General features: G+C 36.3%; 1 protein-coding gene across 3 annotated transcripts in view; it reads left to right on the plus strand.

Annotated features, from left to right (window-relative positions):
• The window catches only part of THSD7A (thrombospondin type 1 domain containing 7A), a 449664-nt gene that overhangs the window by 155231 nt on the left and 273109 nt on the right, over positions 1-21324 (plus strand). For all 3 annotated transcript variants that reach the window (XM_086695294.1, XM_086695275.1, XM_086695285.1), the window contains exon 2: positions 17960-18791. In XM_086695294.1, coding sequence (XP_086551420.1) covers positions 17960-18791 — 832 coding nt within the window. The remainder of the gene's footprint in view (positions 1-17959; positions 18792-21324) is intronic.

The following is a 21324-nucleotide window of genomic DNA, read 5'->3' on the forward strand; positions in this document are numbered from 1 at the left end:
TGTGTGAGAGGAGTTGACAGTATTTAAAAAGCCTTAGTGCGGGTCGCCTGGGTGGTGCAGTCGGTTAAGCGTCTGACTTCAGCCAGGTCACGATCTCGCGGTCCGGGAGTTCGAGCCCCGCGTCGGGCTCTGGGCTGATGGCTCAGAGCCTGGAGCCTGTTTCCGATTCTGTGTCTCCCTCTCTCTCTGCCCCTCCCCCGTTCATGCTCTGTCTCTCTCTGTCCCCCCCCCCCAAAAAAAAAAAAAAAAGTTGAAAAAAAAAAAAAGCCTTAGTGCGAGACGCATCATGTTGAAATGGATATGAGGTTATTTGCTCTTGTTTTAAATCTCAGTAGAGTAACAGATATGTGGTCAGGTATTTCATTTATTATTTGTCTGCTCTTTTGTTTTCTTGATGAGTTCCCAGATTGTTCTATGATATTGTATCATCTGACAAGTAGCACAGAGAAGCAACAAGTGTAGTGATCAGACAGAAGTCTTACTAGGAATACGAAAGAAAAATGTTATTACTTAGTATGGAATTTTAAAACATTTGAAAAGCTGTCAGGAAGAAGTTAGACTAGAATTTTTAAGGAGGAAAATTTTCTAGGAATAGAGGGAAGAAAATTCAACTAATGCTGTCCATCACCAGAATGGGCAACTTTGCTAAACGGTGAGCTCTTCTGACTAGAAGTGTTTCCTCTGAGGCTGAAAGAGCGTTAAGGTGAAGAAAGACTGCGTTACACAATCTCTGTGGATCCTTACACATCACAGATGCCAAGATAATAACAATTTTTGCTTATGATTTCATAATTACTTACAAAGCCAAAGATCGCTTTGATAACTTACTAACTAGACTTTGAGATACACAGTTCCACCCTATGAGCTGTTCATGTGAATCAGTGTCCTGAGGTAGAATGTCAGAGGACTGAGCTGCAAGTTAGGACACCTGGGTTCCTAATGCTGGCTTGGTTAATCACTGTATAGCCTGCGTTTAACTTTTAATGGACTTAGGATCTTGGCTATAAAATGTTACACTCTTTATCGCTAGGTTGTCCTTTGGTTTTAAATTTTACAGTTTCCATGAATATGCAATTATCAGCTTCCCTATTCCTCATCTAACCATCTGCCTTAGTTGATTCTCTTTCACACTCTTGGAACCAGTTACTCAGTGAAGCCACGTGCATTAATGCCCTGAGTTAATTTCAACTGATGTATATTATGTTTTTAAAATGCATCCTCACTGTGATTTTTAATCAGGCAAAAGAAATATTACATCAACATGTGTCTTCAAAAAGACTAATGATGTGTCTTGTAGTATGGATTGGCCTCATAAACTGGTATTAATATAATATGATTTTTAAATTATGGCTATTTAATACTTGTGAAATTTGTCAGCCAGGGTAAATTAGTATCCAAGGAGAAATTTATACCCAAACAGAACAAATGTGCAAAGGCACACAAATCGGAAAATAGATGTTCATTTCTGACTCTCTAATTTTGAATAAGACCTTAGTGTTTCAAACTAGAAATTTTTCCTAAAGATGTAGTATCCACAGTTATTAAAAAACATTTAACAAAATCATATGCATCTTCAACACTGCTGTATTGGTGACATTTCTTTGAAGATAAAACTGATGACCTGATTTTATCACTAGAGGACACGTCTTTTCAGCAGTTAGAAATGCTCCACATTGACTAAATACACTTAGGGCTTTGCATTTTATAACAACTTAAGGCTTTCTTACATATGCCGTATTTCCCACAATAAATTACTATGTGAAGAATGCTGATCAAATAATCTGTGTCTTAGGAAAGTTAGGCATGTTTATGGATTATGTTTTATTATCAATATTAGGAAGATCCTAGTGAAAAATTATATTCCTCAATTCACCTTTTCGGAAATTGAAGCCGTTTACATTTGTATTTTCAACTGATTGATTACCTACTGATTATTTTTCCTAGCATCTTATAATTTTGAGTTTATGTTTAACTTTACAAAATTCAGCTAATGTTTACCCCTTACGGAAATAACAATCTAAGGTTTAATACACATTTCTAATTCACTAATATTGCTAATGACTACCCTAAGCCATACACGCAAGATCCTTGGACACACTGTTTTGGAAAGATTAACTTGGCTTCAGATGAAGGGTTCATTTTCAGATGAAGTAATTTGGTAGCAAAAACCATTTGTATTTAAAAAGAATATTTATATATACTTCACATTTACATTCATATGCATACCAATTCGTGTGTTGGAAATTTAACATTTGAAGTATTTGAATAGCTTAATTTTCTGACTCTTTGTAATTACATCATTTAGTGGGATAGAAGTTATATGGAGACTGTAAAAATACACAGCAATGCATATGGCTATTGATTTAAGGTAACCATGAAGGAAGGCTTACAGTGTCTTATAAAGAAGTCCTACTTCTCAGTTTCCTAAATCTGTAAAAGTAGTCTTTTTAAGTCTGAAGATTAAAAAACAGTATAAAGATAAAAGGAATTTGTTGTCCTTAGAAATTGTAATGAAACCACTCCACTCCAGTATCAAGAATGGCTTGCTATATGCAAGGAGATACTAAAATGTAATAAATAACATGTAAAACAAGCTTTATAAAAAATAAAAAGTGACAGGTACATATATATTTGTTAACCATATATACATATATATAGATCTATATATATAAGTAGATATAATTTGTTAACTAGAATATGGGTAAAAACGTCCTAAAGAATCAAAGAATAAAATGTCTCTAGACATGTAAAGAAAACCACACAGACACCAAAAGTTTATTACTTCCATTTCATTTTTATTTTCTATTTTTGGTAGACTATATCCACAATTTCACATTATTGGCTAAAACTATATTCCAATTGAGATATGCAGTTAACAATATAACATCATCAGAAGAAAAAAACTTAGAATATGTTATTTCTAATGATAACTACCTATTTAATATGGGAGGTACTAGACCGAAGATGATAGTGATAGGCATCTCTGAGCCACTCTTTCCTTTTTCAGTGTTTAATAAAATTGTTAATAAAACAAGGAAAAGTCTATCACATCTATAATTGGCTCTTCCATTTTTGCCTGAAGATCTCAGATTGCTTCGAAGTCTAAGGAATTTAAGAATTCCCCAAGGCTTTGAACTTGGCAGTAACTTCTTAGAACCTTAGCACCATGTTGTTCTATCCAGAAAGATTTTCTAAGTTTCAGAGGGTTGTAGATGTGAATATAAAAAAACGTTGGCTAGAGTTTGTCGGCATGTTATGTGTCTTTTTTTTTTAGATGTTTTTATTTTATTTCTGAGAGAAAGAGAGAATGAGAATGAATGAATGAGGAGGGGCAGAAAGAGAGTGGGAGACACAGAATCCGAAAAAGGCTCCAGGCTCTGAGCTGTCAGCACAGAGCCCAACGTGGGGCTCGAACTCACGGACTGTGAAATCATGACCTGAGCCAAAGTGGGACACTTAACTGACTGAGCCACCCAGATGTCCCATATGTCTTTTTTATTGTGAAATACACATCACATAAAATTTGTCATGTTACCACTTTCAGATGAACAATTCTGTGGCATGAAGTACATTCACATTATTGCACAACCATTCCATTATCCATCTCCAGAACTTTTTTGTCATCCCAAACTGAAAGTTTCTACCTTTAAACAGTAATTCCTCCTTCCCAACCCCCCTCAGCCCCTAGTAACATTCTACCTTTTGTTTCTGTTAAACTGGCCATTCTAGGTACCTTGTAAAGTGGATCATACGGTATTTGTCCTTTTGTGTCTGGCATATTTTACTTAGCATAAGTTTTCAGAGCTCATCCATGTTGCACTGTGTGTCAGAATTTCATTTCCTTTTACGGCTGAGTCATAATATGAATTTACAGCATTTTGTTTACTCATCTATCCATTGATGGATATTTGAGTTGTTTCAACCTTTTGTAGTGCTTTCTTATTGTAATACATACCTATCTCGCTTGCCTCCCTCATCATATATCCCATTGTACACCCGTACTAGCTACCTGTTGAATGAATAAATATGATAAAAATTCAGACATTGTCAGCCTTTAGCAATTTTGTCCTGAAGGCATATTGTTCATAGAAAAATAGATGCCTTTGGTCTGGCCTTTTTAGAAGGAAAACAAAAGGAAACCCTTCACCATTTGCTATGCATCGGATGCCATTGTGTGCCATTTCAAATCCTCTGGGCTCCATCTCCAAGTCACTTTTGTGACTTCCAGTTTTGCACAGGTTTAACCAGATTGACACAGGTGCAAACTTACTACTGGCTGAGCAGCCTACTTTCCCAGAGCCTCTCTGACATTGTAGTGCAAGATGCCTGCAGAAACCCACCCAGCTTTCATTTGTGCACACCTTGAAGTTGTGAGGAAGTTAATGTTAATGATCCTGGGGGCATTCATGACTGATGGGGAATAGGGACAAGTGGATAAATCTTTTGCTTTCTCATCTGCTAGGTAGGCATGGAGTAGCTTACTACTGACTGCTAAGACTCTTTTTGATGGCGTGAGGTGAAATGTAGATAGCTACGGAAGCTTTTTCTATTAAGCTCTCACATAATGTCCTGGGAGGAATTCCAGAAATTAGTGCCATGTCCAACATTTAAAAGATGCAGGATAAGGGTGCCTGGGTGGTTCAGTCGGTTAAGTGTCTGACTTCGGTTCAGGTCATGATCTCGCAGTTCACGAGTTCAAGCCCTGTGTCGGGCTGTGTGCTGACAGCTCAGAGCCTGGAGCCTGCTTCTGATTCTGTGCCTCCACCTCTCTCTTTCTGCCCCTCCCTTGCTCATACTCTGTCTCTCTCTCATAAATAAATAAAACATTAAAAAAAATTTTTTAAAGATGTGGGAGAGGTGGTTTCACATTATATACCTGTCCAAGTGACCTGTATGGCCCATGAAAAAAAGTAAAACTAAACTGGATAAATCATGAAAGATGACAGCAAGCTCCTGTACACTTAGCCAAGTGTTAGGCCCGATTGCAGCTGCTATGAGGGATGTGGTATCTAAACTAGAACAAATCAGCACAGTTTTTGGCATTTCGTATGGAGATACTGATCTAGCAAGGGCGTTTTTTTTGTTTTTTTTTTTTCTCAAATTCCATTAGTGAAAAGAACTAAAAGCTGTTTGTTTTTACTTGAGAATGTACAGCAGATGCATTCACTCCCTCACTCCTGAGCCAAATTAACACTTCTGCCTTTTGTCAAAATATAGTTGGCAGGGACCATGAATGTCTTGACATTCCTCAGAATAGCACACTGGTCCACTGCATTCATGACATGCCCCAAGTATTAGAGCTTCCCTAATCAGAAAAAAAACAGATGGTACCCTCAATACACTGACTGGAAATCTTAGATCACCCGGTCCATTAGAAATACTTGCTGCTTTATACATTACTGTAGGTGACAGTTTTGCTGGTCTTTCTGCCATGATAAGTTTCCAGTAATACTCTCCTCACTTCTTTTGAAGTCCTTGCTGGCATTCACCATAAGCTGCCTTCTTACAGCCTTTTCAGTGTACCTTTGGCTTTTACTAACACTTTCCTCCTCGTCCTTCCAGCTTCTGCCCTGCACAGTTCTAGGATGCCACTCCCATATTTTAGATTTTTGGTGTGGCAGTATACCTATTCCAGGTTCCATAGTCTGAGTTAGGTAACCACTGTACATAGCACATTGCCTGAAAATTCAGATTATAACCAATCAATATTTATTATCTCACATTTGTTGTGTGTTAGAAATTTGGAAGTGGCTTAGCTGGGTAGGTCTTTCTCAAGGTATCTTAGGAGGCTGTGGTTGAGACATTGGCCAGGCCTGCAGTCATCTGAGGGCTTTCCTGGTGCTGATGGATCTCCTTCCAGAGAGTTCATGGGTCAGGCCCATGGGTGTTGGCAGGAGATCTCACTTTCTTTTATGAAAGGCTCTTCAAGTATCCTCACGCTATTATAGCTGCCTCTCCCAGAATTAACCAAAAGAAGGCAAGTCAGGAGCCCTAGTAGCTTTTTTGACCTAGACTTTTATACCACATACCAGTGTTCCTGTTACATCTTAGTGGTTCCACAAGTCAACTCTATTCAGGTTTTGAGCGAACTATATAGAAAGGCATGAATACCAAAAGCAGGGATCATTGGGGGCTATTTTGGAGGCTGGCTACACCACAGCCTTTTTGTATTCTGAAAGGAGCATGTATCATACTTGGGGATATTGCCACTGTCTATTTATTGGTAGGAAGACTGCCAGATTTGAATGGATCCTGCAGTAGAGACCTCTGGATAACAGATCCAGGCTATGGTGCAAGATGCTAAGCTAGCCAGGTCATAATGGCCCAGAAGATCTGATGTTATTAGACAGATTTCTGAGAGATAAAATGACTATTTGGAATCTCCGGCTACCTTTAATTGGAGAATTGCAGCACAAACAACTATGTTTTGGGAGCAAAACCATGCTTTCTACAGAGATTTACCTTTAGGAGAAAAAAAATAGTATACAACACCCACATCCAGATCCTGGCTTGCTGTTGTGTCCTAATAGATATTGCACGTTGGACACCAGCTGACCCTGACTGAAGTTTTATATCCAGGGCTGGCTGTTATGAAACTCATCAAATAAAATGGTTGACTACACATAATAAAAATCCAGTGTGCAATGGAAATGGAATATTTGGGAGATAAGGATCAGGCCCATATGGGTCCAGAATATCAAATAAATTATGTAAACACTTTGCCTAGGCTTCCTTTGCATCTAACTCTTTTATATGGGGATCTCTGTGGAATCACTTCTGAAATAAACTACTTTCATACAAGCTTTGCTCTCAAGTTCTACTTTTGGGATAATCCAAGACAAGACAGCAAGCTTTTAATTTGATTGGCTATATGAAGACCTCACTTACTATTTATTTCAGAGTTCTCTGGGATGAAGTAAGAATTATAAATGATAGGATCCCATATCTCCAAAAACCCTATTGACTTAGTTCCTTTAGAGCCATTGAGCTCAGACTGTTGAATATGTACATTCTTCAAAGGTATCTGACTTTGAGACCATTGTAACCAAAGATCTAAGGTATGCTTAGAAATTTTTACGTGTTTCACATTTTTGAAGGAATCATTCTATAACGTTCATTGCCATGCTTTAGTGTCGATGATAAGACAGAACCAATGACAGCATATACTCATAGTAAATTTGATGTTGCTACCTTAAAGCCATTCTCTAGAGCAAGGTAGGAAAGATTAAATTAATGAATTGGCATATCTTCAAGTCTATGAAGTTTATATATTTTTATGATCAACAATTTCTATTTTTATTTTATATATATTTTGTTGCCAATTACATGTGTAATGGAATCTCATACAAACATCAAGTTTGTTTTTTTGTTATTTGGGGGAAATAGGGGAGTGCAGTTAAATATTGCTTTGTAGAATGGCAGTGCAACTGCTCAAGTAGGTGTTTTTAATGTTGATATACATTAATGCTGTTAGTGCGCCATTTTGTTGTGTTGTAGTTGAAGGTCTAACAAATTTTATAAGCTTGGAAGGGAAACCCTGACTTTGTAGTTTATTATCTTGAAGAATACTTTTCCTTAAGAAATTAGTTTGGGCATCCCAGTACTTGAATGGGACATTATTCAAAAGTTAAGGACTCTTCATTATGGCAACATGAATTCTCCATCTGGATTCGTCACATATAGCTAATGTAACTTTTCTTTTTTTGGATGTTTAACTGCATCCTATGAAACAATAGAAATATTTGGGCCATTTATGGCTTTATATTTTTCTCTAGTCTTAAAAGATTAAACCTACTCTGTAATATAATAATCTATTCATGTCTAACATGATATAAAAATCAAATGAGATTATAGATGTGGAAGTATACTGTATACTGTACAAATAAATAAAATATAGTAATAACAAAGTATGGAAATAAAATGAAATACGGAAATAAAATCGAGGGATGAAGTATTTAAGCCGTTCTCATTTCCATGTTTTGATGCTAGTGAGTACCTTAAAATAATAGTTTTGTGTATTCTTGGTAAAATTACCTAACTATGGAGAAAATAAAATGTTCAAAGTTTGCCTTTAAACATACTCAAAATAAAATCCTGATGGGTTTAATATAGATGTTTTAAATGAATCTATAAAGAGAATGGAAGTTTTGTATAATTTAACGAGTAATGTCTATTTATATCTTTGTACTTGAAGATATTTTTCAGACGAAAAGCAATGGAAGAAGCATAAGATTGTGTTAGTGAAAAGCTTGCATATTGAAAACATAAAAATCATCGTAACCAAAAAAGTAGGAAAGAGAACATACTACATTTTTAAAGGGCATAGAGAATGTTAATAGCACCAACAAACTGTATTAAGATAAAGAGCCATGATATCACTGGAAAATAAACTAATTGAACAAATCACAGAAGAGGAAATAATTATGTTCAAGGTCATATCTAATAAGAATTCAATTAAAACAATAGTGAACTGGGGGGCACCTAGGTGGTTCAGTCAGTTAAGCTTCCGTCTTCAGCTCAGGTCATGATCTCACGGTTTGTGGGTTTGAGCCCTGTATCAGTTCTGTGCTGACAGCTCAGGCCCTGAAGCCTCCTTCAGACTCTGTGTTTCTGTCTCTGTCTCTCCCCTCCTTGAGTTCTGTCTCTCTCCCCCTCTCTCAAAAATAAACATTAAAAAAATTTTTTTAATGGATTTGTATTAAAGTAACAAAAATATTTATAGTAACAATGCTGATAAGGGTGTCATGATTATATTTCCACAAGTTTCTCAGAAAACTCAGTTAAGCAACGTGTATTTAAAAACTTTAAAATTCTCAATACCCTTTCACCCAGTTACTCACTTTATTGGAATCTAGCCTAAAGAAATCATCACTGATGCATACAGACTTTAAAATACTAAGTCACGTAAAAATGAAAGTCTTTTTTGCATGAGGAAAAAAAACAACTTTATTATAAATATTTCTCATAATAATTTTTTTTTAATTTTAACATACTCATTTTTGAGAGAGAGAGAAACAGAGTGTGAATGGGGGAGGGGCCGAGAGAGAGAGAGAGAGAGAGAGAGAGAGAGAGAGAATCTGAAGCAAGCTCCAGGCTTCACACTGTCAGCACACACCTGATGCAAGGCTTGAACTCAACAACTGTAAGATTATGATCTGAGCCCAAGTTGGTTGCTTAACCCACTAAGCCAGGTGCTCCAATATTTCTCATAATGTTGATAACTCAGTCTTTGTTTCTCATAGCATTACAAGACGATGGAACTTAATGATACGATTTATACTGTATTTTACAAATGGGGGAAACCAAGATCCAGAGAGGCTAAGTAACTTTCTTATGAGACAAAAAACATGATAGGGACATAATATATTTGACAACTATAAAATCATCTCTCCTATCACTGATTCTTCATTCATTGTCTCATCAGATTTAAAGAGCTTGTTCTAATTTTGTACATTTAATTTTATATTCTTATATATTTTTTATTAAATTTTAATTACTTATTGAAGATGAAAGCTCATCTTGACTTACAGTGATCTCTCCTCATTCACCAAACTGATTTGTCATTTGAGAGTTATATTTTAAATTAAAATGAAATGAAATTAAAACTCAAGTCAAAGAAGCTATGAGCTCTCCTTTTGTTTTACTTTTTAAAGAATTTTCATCTACTTTAGGTCAGTAAGTTAATCAAAATTTTATCTGTTTTGTGCTCATAAATATGTACAGAGGGGTCTCCTAGACAGACAACATGTTCATAATTAAATCAAGTGGTGTGATAATCAATGGCACAGTATGCCGGGCATTTGGATTACCAATCTGTGAAACAATTTCAAGACCATTTAAGTCAAGGTGTTTGCTTCTACCCACAGCGAAATCCTTTGAAATGATCAAATGAGTTCAAAATAAGCAAAATTATGTTTCAGTGCTGAGAAGGGGAAAGGATAACATCAATTCTCCAAAAGCTTGAGGGCTTTCTGGAGGCCACAGGACTCAAAGGATTGGATTTAAAGGAATGAGCACTGTCTTTATAGTTAAAATAGTCAAAGGATGGAACCTGCAAGGAAAGGGGTACATAAGATTTCCCCAATGGAAGTCTAAATCTGGAGAAATCACAGTCTGTAGATATCAGGGAGAAAATATACTCAGTAATTGCTGGTGGAAGGGAAACCTGGGACATTTTGGTGAGCTCTTCTGCCATACTAGATGTACCAAAGGCTTGAAAATTTGCAAAACTTTGAATTACCTGACCTGTGTACAATAGATGTTCATTGTAGCATTCTCTATAATGTTTGAAACACTTGGGGAAAAGATCTGAATATCTACAAATAGACTCTGTTGGATAAATCATGGCAAATTGATACAACATAGTATGCAACCATGTATAGATCTAATTGTACAACTATGAAGAGCAAACAGGATTAACTCTCCAGTGGTCCAGTGTGTGTGTGTGTGTGTGTGTGTGTGTGTGTATCTGAGGCCTTCCTCACATCTATTAAAATGGAATTCTTTTTATAACATACTGTTAAATAAAAGTGCAGAATATAAAACAACTTATAGCAAGATCCCAAATTTATTTAAATATATTTTAATTGCCTAATAGGATGGCAGCAAATACATGACTAGTTGCCTTTAGTTCGTGGGATTTGTGAGGAATTTTTCTTCCTGTTAGCCTTGATTTCTTACTTTTCATATGCTGATTTGCTTGAGTAAAAACAAATAGAATTTTTAAAAATTCTGTGAATTGTGGATTTGAAAATAGGATATTGCACAGCATTTACGACATAGAATTCAGTATGTTACTAAGCTGCTTGTACACTTCTTGATCTTGGCAAATTAGGACATGCTGTTCCATAACCAAATCCAGGAGGGAAAATGCACTCTCTCATTTGAAGGATGCAAACACATTTAGTCAAACAAGAAACTAGCTCAGTTGAGAGTTTTATGGCAAACAAGGGCAGAAAGTAGTTTGCATAATTTTCTCATGCTTCTTTTATAGTGTTTATCTTTTATAAGGCTCTTTGGAACAGTTGCTGGCCACCTGTCAATAATGTATCCTTTTATAGACTCAAACTTTTATTGTTCTCATGCCCTTGACATACAATAAATAGTCTTGGAAGTAGTCAATATTGAATATGGTGGGCCAGATACTAATTTTAAATTTAGAAGGCCATCTTTTGTGGACTAAAATAGAGACTTTTGAATGGCACAAAGAGAATAAACATGTTATAAAATCCTGTTTAGCAGGAATAAAAATAAATTAATTATTTTATGAACAATTTTGGGAAGTTAATTAACAATTATATTTGAAGTACTACTGTATGGAAAACTAAGCCAAGTAGCACTCCTTGAAATTTGTTTTTGGGAAATGTAATTCTGCAACAGTTACAAGTAAATATATTTGTATTGCGAGTCTGTCGATTACATAAATATTTGGGGGTGTGTAAATAATTGCTTTAACTTCTTTTTAGTGACATTTCTCAATTTACATAAAATCTGTCAAGCTAAGTATTCTATGTATATTCATTGACCTAAATCCTAGAAAAGTATTGCATGATACTGAACGAGCACAATCCTACAAATCTGTATGTAGGAATACATTTCCATTCATAAAGAGATATTATCCAAGACCTTAAGCAGAAAGCTGGTTATCCTTTGTTTTTTTTCCCCGTTAGATTCCAAGTTCCCCCTATGTAATCATGAACAAGAACAATAAATGAAATAAGGAAATATTTCTGTTCTTGTTAAAAAGTGAACATCCCTACACACACACACACACACACACCACCTTTCCAACACTGCTACTTCCCATTCCTGGTAATATGAGCTATAAGGGTCCAGTTTAACATTTATGCAGACACATAGGAGGTAAATATCACATTCTCATATTGTACTTGGGAGAGGACTTCATATTTTGCTTGATAGAGTTTGCATATTGTGCTTCCCAATTGCACTTTCAAACATTTGTTTTTCTTGCAACATGGTAGCTAATTGGGTTCACAATTCTTAGCTGTCAAGAACGGTTTTAGATGTGGTCTCCTTCCTGTTCAGTGTGTGATTATTTTAAGACTGGAGGACAGAAGTAGACAGTCCTTCGTCGGGTGTACAATGGTAAAGATGTGGGTTTTTTTTGAAGAGGTCTATTAATTGGACACACATGCAATACCCAAGGTGCAGTGAAAAGATAAGACAGCAGTCAAAGTCTGCAAAGCAAATGAGCTTTTTCAGGTTCAACTGTGGTAAAATTGCCACCTCTACTTTCACTGGTGACTTCATGCATTTTATTTTACCTTACCTAGTGAGTATTTTTGTAGATCTCCATGGAATTTTCTGGGGATACCCTATCTCCTGGTTCTCAATGTGAATATACTTGGAATAAAATACACCCAAGAGTGTTGTCTGTGAATAGCTGGTTAATAGAATCTATGGTAATAGATTTTGGAAAGAAATTCAGTTGTATTGTATTTAGAATTAATGCCTTTAGTAGTTATCTAAACTTTAGAATTGCCTGCTCATTTTTACTGTATATGAAATAGTATAGAAATTTTCTTGAACTCGATTTCTTTCCTTCTCCTGGCACTGACATCAGTCATGTAAATGCTTTGAATATTATGGTCTGAAAACTTAATTCTCTCTTTTCTGAGCAAAACAGTTGAAATTCATACAAAAGCCAGACCTGAAAATTAAAACATAATCAAACCAAATGTTGCAGAAGACCGGCAAATTCTCTACTGTAGGGGTCATAGAGTCAGTCTAATGCAATAGGCAAACAGTTAATCAATTGATTGAAATTGTGTTAAACATAATGTGAGAAACACATATTCTGAGAATATGTCAAAAGGGAACTCTAATACAGTATTAGTAAACCATGAGTCATTTTCAAAATAACCATCATACACTTTTATTTTTGAATAAATTTAGATGTAAGCCTGGAGTTGTAGCTATAACTTGGCTTGTAAGTTTAATATCTTTGTCATTTCTTTTCTAGGGTATTTTGAAAATTTAATAATTATCTACTGTTACATAGTTCTGCTTCATAACTTTGGAGGTTTTGGTTTTGGTAGGTGTATTTCCTTACTCAGCAATAACTAGCAGACTTGAAATCATTTCACACTTTGTATACTAAGATTTCTGTAATAAAATATTAGTTTTTATCAATTAAAATGCATCCATTAATAGTACCTAAACGTATATTAAAAGTCCAAATAAGTTCTAAATTTATAACTTTGCTATGAATTTTTTGTTTTTGTTTGTCCTTTGAGGATAAAGGCCTCACTTCTTGTATTGTTGACTTTAGCTATTCTGACAAATATGAGGTGATACTGCACTGTAGTTGTGATTTGTATTTCCCTCATGATCACTGATGTTGAGCATCTTCTCATGTCTGTTGGCCATCTGGATGTCTTCTTTAGGAAAATGTCCGTTCATGTCTTCTGCCAGTTTTTCGTTGGATTATTTTTGGGGGTGTTGAATTTGATAACTTTTTTATAGATTTTGGATACTGTTTATTAGATATACCATTTGCAAATAGCTTCTTCCATTCCATAGGTTGCATGTTAGTTTTGTTGATTGTTTCCTTCACTCTACATAAGCTTTTTGTCTTGATGTAGACCGAATAGTTTATTTTTGCTTTTGTTTCCCTTGCCTCAGAAGGCACATCTAGAAAGAAGTTGCTATGGCCATTGACAAAGAAGTAACTGCCTGTGTTCTCCTCTAGTATTTGTATGGTTTCAGGTCTCACATTCAGGTCTTTCATCCATTTTGAATTTATTTTTGTGTATGGTGTAAGAATGTGGTCCAGTTTCATTCTTTCGATGTTGCTGTCCAGTTTTCCTGATGCTGTTTGTTGAAGATAGTGTATTTCCCATTGGATATTCTTTCCTGCTTTGTTTAAGACCAACTGACCATATAGTTGGGGTTTCATAACTGTATTTTCTTTTTTGTTTCATTGATCTATGTTTGTGTGTGTGTGTGTGTTTGTGCTGGTACCATACTGTTTTGATTGCTACAGCTTTGTAATACAGCTTGAAGCCTGGAATTTTGACACCTCTAGCTTTGCTTTGCTTTGCTTTTTCTAGATTGCTCTGGCTATTTGGTATCCTTTTGTAATTCCATATAAACTTGAGGATGGTTCTAGCTGTGTGAAAAATGCTGGTGGTATTTTGACAGGGCTTGCATTAAATGTGTAGATTCCTTTGGGTAGTAGAGACATTTTAACAGTTTGTTCTCCCAATCCATGAGCATCAAATGTCTTTCCATTATTTGTGTCATCTTCAGTTTCTTTCATCAATGTTTTATATTTTTCAGAGCACAGGTCTTTCACCTCTTGGGTTAGGTTGATTCCTGGGTATCTTACTGTTTTTGGTGCAATTGTAAATGGAATTGGTTCCTTAATTTCTCTTTCTGCTGCTTCATTATTGGTACATAGAAATGCAATAGATTTTTGTATGTTGATTTTGTATCCTACAACTGTTGAATTTGTGTATCACTTCTAGCAGTTTTTTGGTGGAGTCTTTTGCATTTTTTATATAGAGTATCATGTCATTTGCAAACAGGGAAAATTTCACTTTGTCCTTGCTGATTTGGATGCCTTTTTTTTTAATTAAAAAATTTTTTTAAGTTTATTTATTTTTGAGTGAGAGAGAGAGAGACAGAGTGCAAGCAGGGGAGGGGCACAGGGAAGAGGGAGACATAGAATCTGAAGCAGACTCCAGGCTCTGAGCTGTCAGCACAGAGTCCGACACGGGGCTCGAACTCACAAGCTGTGAGATCATGACCTGAGCCAAAGTCAGGCGCTTAACCAACTGAGCCACCCAGGTGCTCCCCTTTTGCTTCTTTTTTATGTCTGATTGCTGTGGTTAAGACTTCTAGTACTAGGTTAAGTAACAGTGGTAAGATTGGGCATCACTGTCTTTTTCCTGACCATAGAGCAATACCTCTCAGTTTTTCCCCATTGAGGATGACATTAACTCTGGGTATTTAATATATGGCCTTTATTATGTTGAGGTATGTTCTCTCTAACCATACTTCAAGGATGTGGGGAAAGGGAGAACCCTTTTGCACTGCTGTTGGGAATGCAAACTGTGCAACTACTTTGGAAAAGAGTATGAAAGTTTCTCAGAAAGTTAAAAATAGAACTACTCTATGATCCAGCAGTTGTACTACTAAGTATTTACCCAAAGAATACAAAAATACTAATTCAGAGGGATACATACTTCCCTATGTTTATAGCAGCATTATCTATAATAGCCAAATTATGGAAAGAGCCCAAATGTCTCATGAATGAATGAATGAATGATGGATGAATGAGGAAGATGAGTGAATAAGGAAGATGTGACACACACACACATAATAGAATATTAGCCATATAAAAGAATAAAATCTTGCCATTTGCAATGATGTGGATGGAGCTAAAGAGTATTATACTAAGTGAAGCAACTCAGTAGGAAAAAGAGAAATACTATGTGATTTCATTCATATGTGAAATTTAAGAAACAAACAAGCACAGGGAAAAGAGAGATAAAGGCAAACCAAGAAACACACTCTTAACTATGGAGAACAAACTAATAGTTACCAGAAGGAATGTTGGGGGGAGGGTGTGGTGATGGATTACATAGGTGATTAGGATTAAGGAGTGCCACTTGTGATGATGGCTGAGTGTTGTAAGTATTGAATCACTAAATTGCACACCTGAAACTAATATTACACTGTATACCTAAGTGGAATTTAAATTTAAACTTTAAAAAGAGACTAGCTTCTTAATAGTCCTAATCTGATTCATTAGTCTAATCTCATAATTAACATCAAAGATTGGAAAACAATAAAATATCAAGGAATTTTGCTTAATTGCCTCTGGGGTTTAGACTCTGGGTTATTTCAAGACACTTACACTTTGAAATTTATATGTGTATATATGGTTTGCTCCTAACTTGATGGTCCAACATAAATATACCTTTATATTCTTTGTTTAGAGTGGGAAATAGAGATTATTGTTTTGTTTAAGCACAGTAGGAAACAGGAAAAAATGCCAAAGATGTATGGAATTAAATCTAAAATTTTTTACATATCCCTGTGTTCCTTTGAAAAGCATCTAGGTTTAGATTTCCAAACTGTATATTTAGAAAATTTCTCAGAGCATCAAGACACATGAATGTATAATTCCCTTTGACGAATTAAAAATAAAATTAAGATATCATCAGATATTGCATGATGACAGTTGTAGCAAACTCACTGACTTTCTTAGCTCATAAAGTTTTGACATCACTCTGGGAAGACTATTTCCCTAAATGTATTTTAAGTCCCTTATAACTCTACATGTGAAAGTAGTGAAATGGATATGCCAAATATCCAATTCATAGTTTCATGCAATAATGATTAGAAAGGATATTGACTGAAAATATTGTCCTGTTTACAACTCCGTTATTCCATTTGTAATGAAGTTGGCATCATCAAATTGTAAACATGTTCCTAGTTAAACAAAATTAAATGTTTACACATAATGAACACATTGTTCTTATTGCATTCTTTCTAGATTAATCATTTTGCATAGGAATATCTAAGTCTCAAGCGCTGAGATCTAGGCTAAATCATAAAACTATAAGTCAGGACAAGAATCTGAAATCCAGCATATTTTTTTTTTATTCATTCAAGATGTGAACTTGGAAAATCACTTCCCCTTCTTGTCACCTGTTTTTCTCATCAGTGGAGTGAATCTGTTGGCTTCGTTTCATGGTTTTCACTTTCCAGCAGAAGTCTCATGTCTGACAAAATCTTATGCATAATATCAGCATATGTATAAATAAATAATAATAACGGAGCTTTTCTTATTGAACAACAATGATGCAGAAGGGCAGTGGAGTTTGGCTGGGGACCCTAGAGCCCAATCCTTTATGCTGGTCCTCACCTTCTGATACCACCTGTTGAAGATGACTCTAGGCTATGCCAAATCATCCCTCAAATTCCATGGACCATATTTTGAAAATCATGCAATTATATATGATCATTTTGTTTCTTTAAGATTCCAAAATAATTCTCAATTTCACAAATTGAGACGTCCTCAAAACACTGGAATTCCTTTTGTAATTAAAAAAATGTGCAAATAAGAAGGTTTCAGTTTATGCTAGAAGGATTCTAAGCTAAAAAGCTCACACTTCATTCTAAAGCCACTGACTTAAGTGTTCCATAAAACAGCTATATAATCCCCAATAGTTTCTATTTAGGAAACAAATAAATTGATTAAAACTCCCAAAAACCCTTTAACATACAGAAAGTCATAAGAGTTCTTTAGTTAAATTTTAATTCTCCTGCCCATCTTTATCCTTCACTGGGGAGATGAGAAAAAATTAGTTTGGAGGGGAGTAAATTTAAAGGCAGTATGTGCTTACATGAAAATTTGTCACTTCCCAGGTTTGGTTACCAGAAAGTTAACACTTCTGTCAGTACACGCATATATACCCGCTAGACTCTTGTAGTCACAGTATGTGCAGAATTAGAAAATGAGAAAGAGGAGAATACGTTCTACAAAATCCTTAACTGCTCTGGAAAAGAGAAGCCTGTAGGAGCTGAAGTTGTTCACAAGGGGCCACCTTCCTTGCCTGTTACTGACATAGATTTGATAGTTACAAGGCGAAGAGTAATGTTTGCACTGTGACTAATTCCTGATGTCCTTTATGAGCAAGGGTCCTCCACCTAAAATTAAGGAAATGAAGAAAAGCAATCCTAATAATCCCAAAAGGACCCGAAATGAACGTGTCCCAGAAGTTACCGTATATAGACTCTGTGACATACTTCTCCCTTTGCAAAACTACTGAGTGCAGATCATTACCTTCCAGCAGTCATGTGCAGAGACCTACTTTATAACACTTCAGGGAGACTTAACGTACTAGATCTTGACATGTCTTTCCGGAAAGTGAAATAATTTACAGTTTTCTTCCAGTGGCACTGTTAACTCTTGTATCATTTTCAGGTCCGTGGGGCCGATGCATGGGAGATGAATGTGGCCCAGGAGGCATTCAAACCCGGGCTGTGTGGTGTGCTCATGTGGAAGGCTGGACAACGTTACACACAAACTGTAAACAGGCCGAGAGACCCAGTAATCAGCAAAACTGTTTCAAAGTGTGTGACTGGCACAAGGAGTTATATGACTGGAGGCTGGGACCCTGGAATCACTGTCAGCCTGTGATTTCCAAAAGCCTGGAGAAACCCCTTGAGTGCGTTAAAGGGGAGGAAGGCATTCAGGTGAGAGAGATAACATGCATCCAGAAAGAGAAAGACATTCCGGCAGAGGATATCATTTGTGAGTACTTTGAGCCCAAACCTCTCCTGGAACAGGCCTGTCTCATCCCCTGCCAGCAAGACTGCATCGTGTCTGAGTTTTCTGCCTGGTCAGAATGCTCCAAGACGTGTGGCAGTGGGCTCCAGCACCGGACACGGCATGTGGTAGCGCCACCCCAGTTTGGAGGCTCCGGCTGCCCGAACTTGACAGAGTTTCAGGTGTGCCAGTCCAGCCCGTGTGAGGATGAAGAGACCATGTACAGCTTGCATGTGGGGCCCTGGAGCTCGTGCTCAATGCCTCACTCCAGACAAGTAAGACAGGCAAGGAGACGTGGGAAGAATAAAGAACGGGAAAAGGACCGAGGAAAAGGAGTGAAGGATCCAGAAGCCCGTGAACTTATTAAGAAGAAAAGAAACAGGAACAGACAGAACCGACAAGAGAACAAATATTGGGATATCCAGATCGGATATCAGACCAGAGAGGTTACGTGTACTAACAAGACGGGGAAGGCTGCCAATTTGAGGTAACATTTTATAACCGTTAACTGTGTGTGTGTCTCACTGTCCAAGCCATGGGCTAGAAAGTACTTAAGACTCTGCTGTACTAAGTCCTGAGATTCATATGTATACAACCTAGAATGAGCTACGCTCAAGCATAAGATTTTCTACTTAAGGCATTTGAGCTTTTGTGGGTTTCCTGACATTATTTCTGTTTTACTCATGTTTAGGCCCTGTACTACTAGAGTGAATTGAAACTTCGCTGTCCCAAAGCCATAGCATCAGTTAGTCTCCGTGAGATGACACTACTTCTCTAAGTCAGTAGAACTGTTTCCACCTCCAATGGGGGAACAAGAAACTTACCCAGTAGCTGGAGTTTTGGGATTTTGAATTCATATACTTACTTTAGTGAGAGAAAAGCATACTTGTAATCTCTCCAAGTTCATAGCATTTTTAGAATTACCCTATAAACAAAATCTAAATAGCAACCCAGGGAGCTATACCTAAGAATAATTCTCTTTCACATTTTATAAAATGGAATAAATCTCCCCAGAGGGGAAAAAAAAAGGAAGGACCAGAAAAAATTAAGTAGATGGTATTTAATCATGAGTAGTTTAGAAAACGTGTAATTAATTGGCTGCATGTTCTAGACAGAAATTATTTGTCAAATTATCTCTGGGTAAATAATGACTGTATTATGAAGGACTTTCTCATGTGTGATTTACTTGTTGTGAAAATATTCATTGAGGATTATTCATTGAGGATTATCTAAAGGATATGATGTTCTCTGGATATTCTAAATTTTGCTCTTGGATAAGCCAGACCATCTGGGAGTGTCTTATCTGGATAATTTGCATAATTGCTTTTTCTGAACTATTTATGCAGTTATGACTTGGACTAAACGGAGTGAAATTATGGTAGCATCAGTCAGAATTTTATATCATATTTATTGTAGAAATGACATTGAAAGTGTCATCTCCTCCATCACACAGTCTGTTCTCTTGATTAAAAACACATAAGATAAATTTCACAGAAGTCTCAACCCATGTGCTGCTGGCGAGCAGCTCAATGGCTTTCCTCGTGGCCCTGGAAATCTTATACCAGATCACATGTGCTTGTTTGCTTTGGCTCCTGGGAACATGAATAGGACTGTGCGGCAGGCACGTTGCTTACTACCATAACCTTGGCTTCGTCTTTTTCTCACCCCCATTATTTTCCTTCCTTCATTGCTACCTAGTGATTTTGCTATCTGTGGATTTTGAAAGCTGGTTTTAAAGCCTTTTTAGTGCAGGATATAGTTTAAATAAATGAGTAAACAAGTGAACACTTGACTTATCTAGACAGTAGTTTCTCTGTAGCGTCCCTTTGGTCACCATTTTTAGGATATGTCCAGTCCTTCCCCTGTTTGTACTTAGACAGTTGTATTTTCTCTCAGCCACACCAGTAATCTTTCTTTTCTTCATCTCGTGGTATTGGTCCTGTCTTGGTCGTTCTTGGTCTCGTTAACAGTTGCTTGACATCTTGCCTTGATCCTCCAGGTTCCTACAACTCCTTACATGTATGTGTCTGTATGTGTTCACTTCTGATTCTGTATCATGGTTTCAGTTCAATCCCTGTTTTATTCTTTTCTGACTATTCTTATCCTAGTGATTTCCTGATCTCTTTTCCTGAAGTATTATAGTTATGTTAGTTACTTGGCCCACACTAAGTAATTAAATGAGCCTCCAAGGCAACTTGAGGTGTCTCCTGCTGTCACTGAGTTAACGTGCTGTAGACATTTAATTTAATGTTGACCAGTCAATTAAAAGTATAATTAGGAAAGTACCTACCATTGCATAGAGCCTAATATTCCCATTTAGTTGTTTGAAATAAGCAAACACATTTAAAAATCTGTAGATCATTTGTCAGATGCTTAGATTCTATTAGAAATAGCCTATCTAAAAACAAAATGGCAATTACCTATATGTTATAACTTATTAGGCCATAGATTAAGCTTTACATTAAATTGGTTATTAATGTCTCTTGCAGTTAAGAATTATATATAAGAATATATATGAATAAATATATATGATTAAGAAAGTTAAAGTCTCAGGGAAGAAGGGACAAAAATCAGGTATTTTGACCTATGTTTTGCTCAAACTTTCCACCACATCAGTGAAGCTAATGAAATTAAGAGTAAATGGTCAATGCCAACAATTCTGCTTAATTGTAGCAGAATTACTGCCAGAACTTGCAAGTTGAAGATGATAGATCTGCCCTACTTGTTGCTTTCAAACAGACTGATATCAATAAGAATGAAAAATACAAGTGAAAGTCTATTCTTTCATGACAATAGGAAACAGTCACAGTCTCAAGTCACAAATGATTTAGAGATTTAGAGAATGTGATAAAATTAACTAACTGAAGGAAGACACTTAGAAGGGTGTTCTGTCTTTGCAACTTCTGTGAACACTCAAAATTTCTGAGTAGCCTGAACTTTGTGAGGGCTAAGCTAATGACACCTCATCACTATGGCATGGTCTGAGTTAAGAGAAAGGGCTGCTGGAACATCTTTGAGTT

Source organism: Puma concolor, chromosome A2, assembly GCF_028749965.1.
Source record: "Puma concolor isolate L17-30 chromosome A2, mPumCon1.1.hap2, whole genome shotgun sequence".
Lineage (NCBI taxonomy): Eukaryota > Metazoa > Chordata > Mammalia > Carnivora > Felidae > Puma > Puma concolor.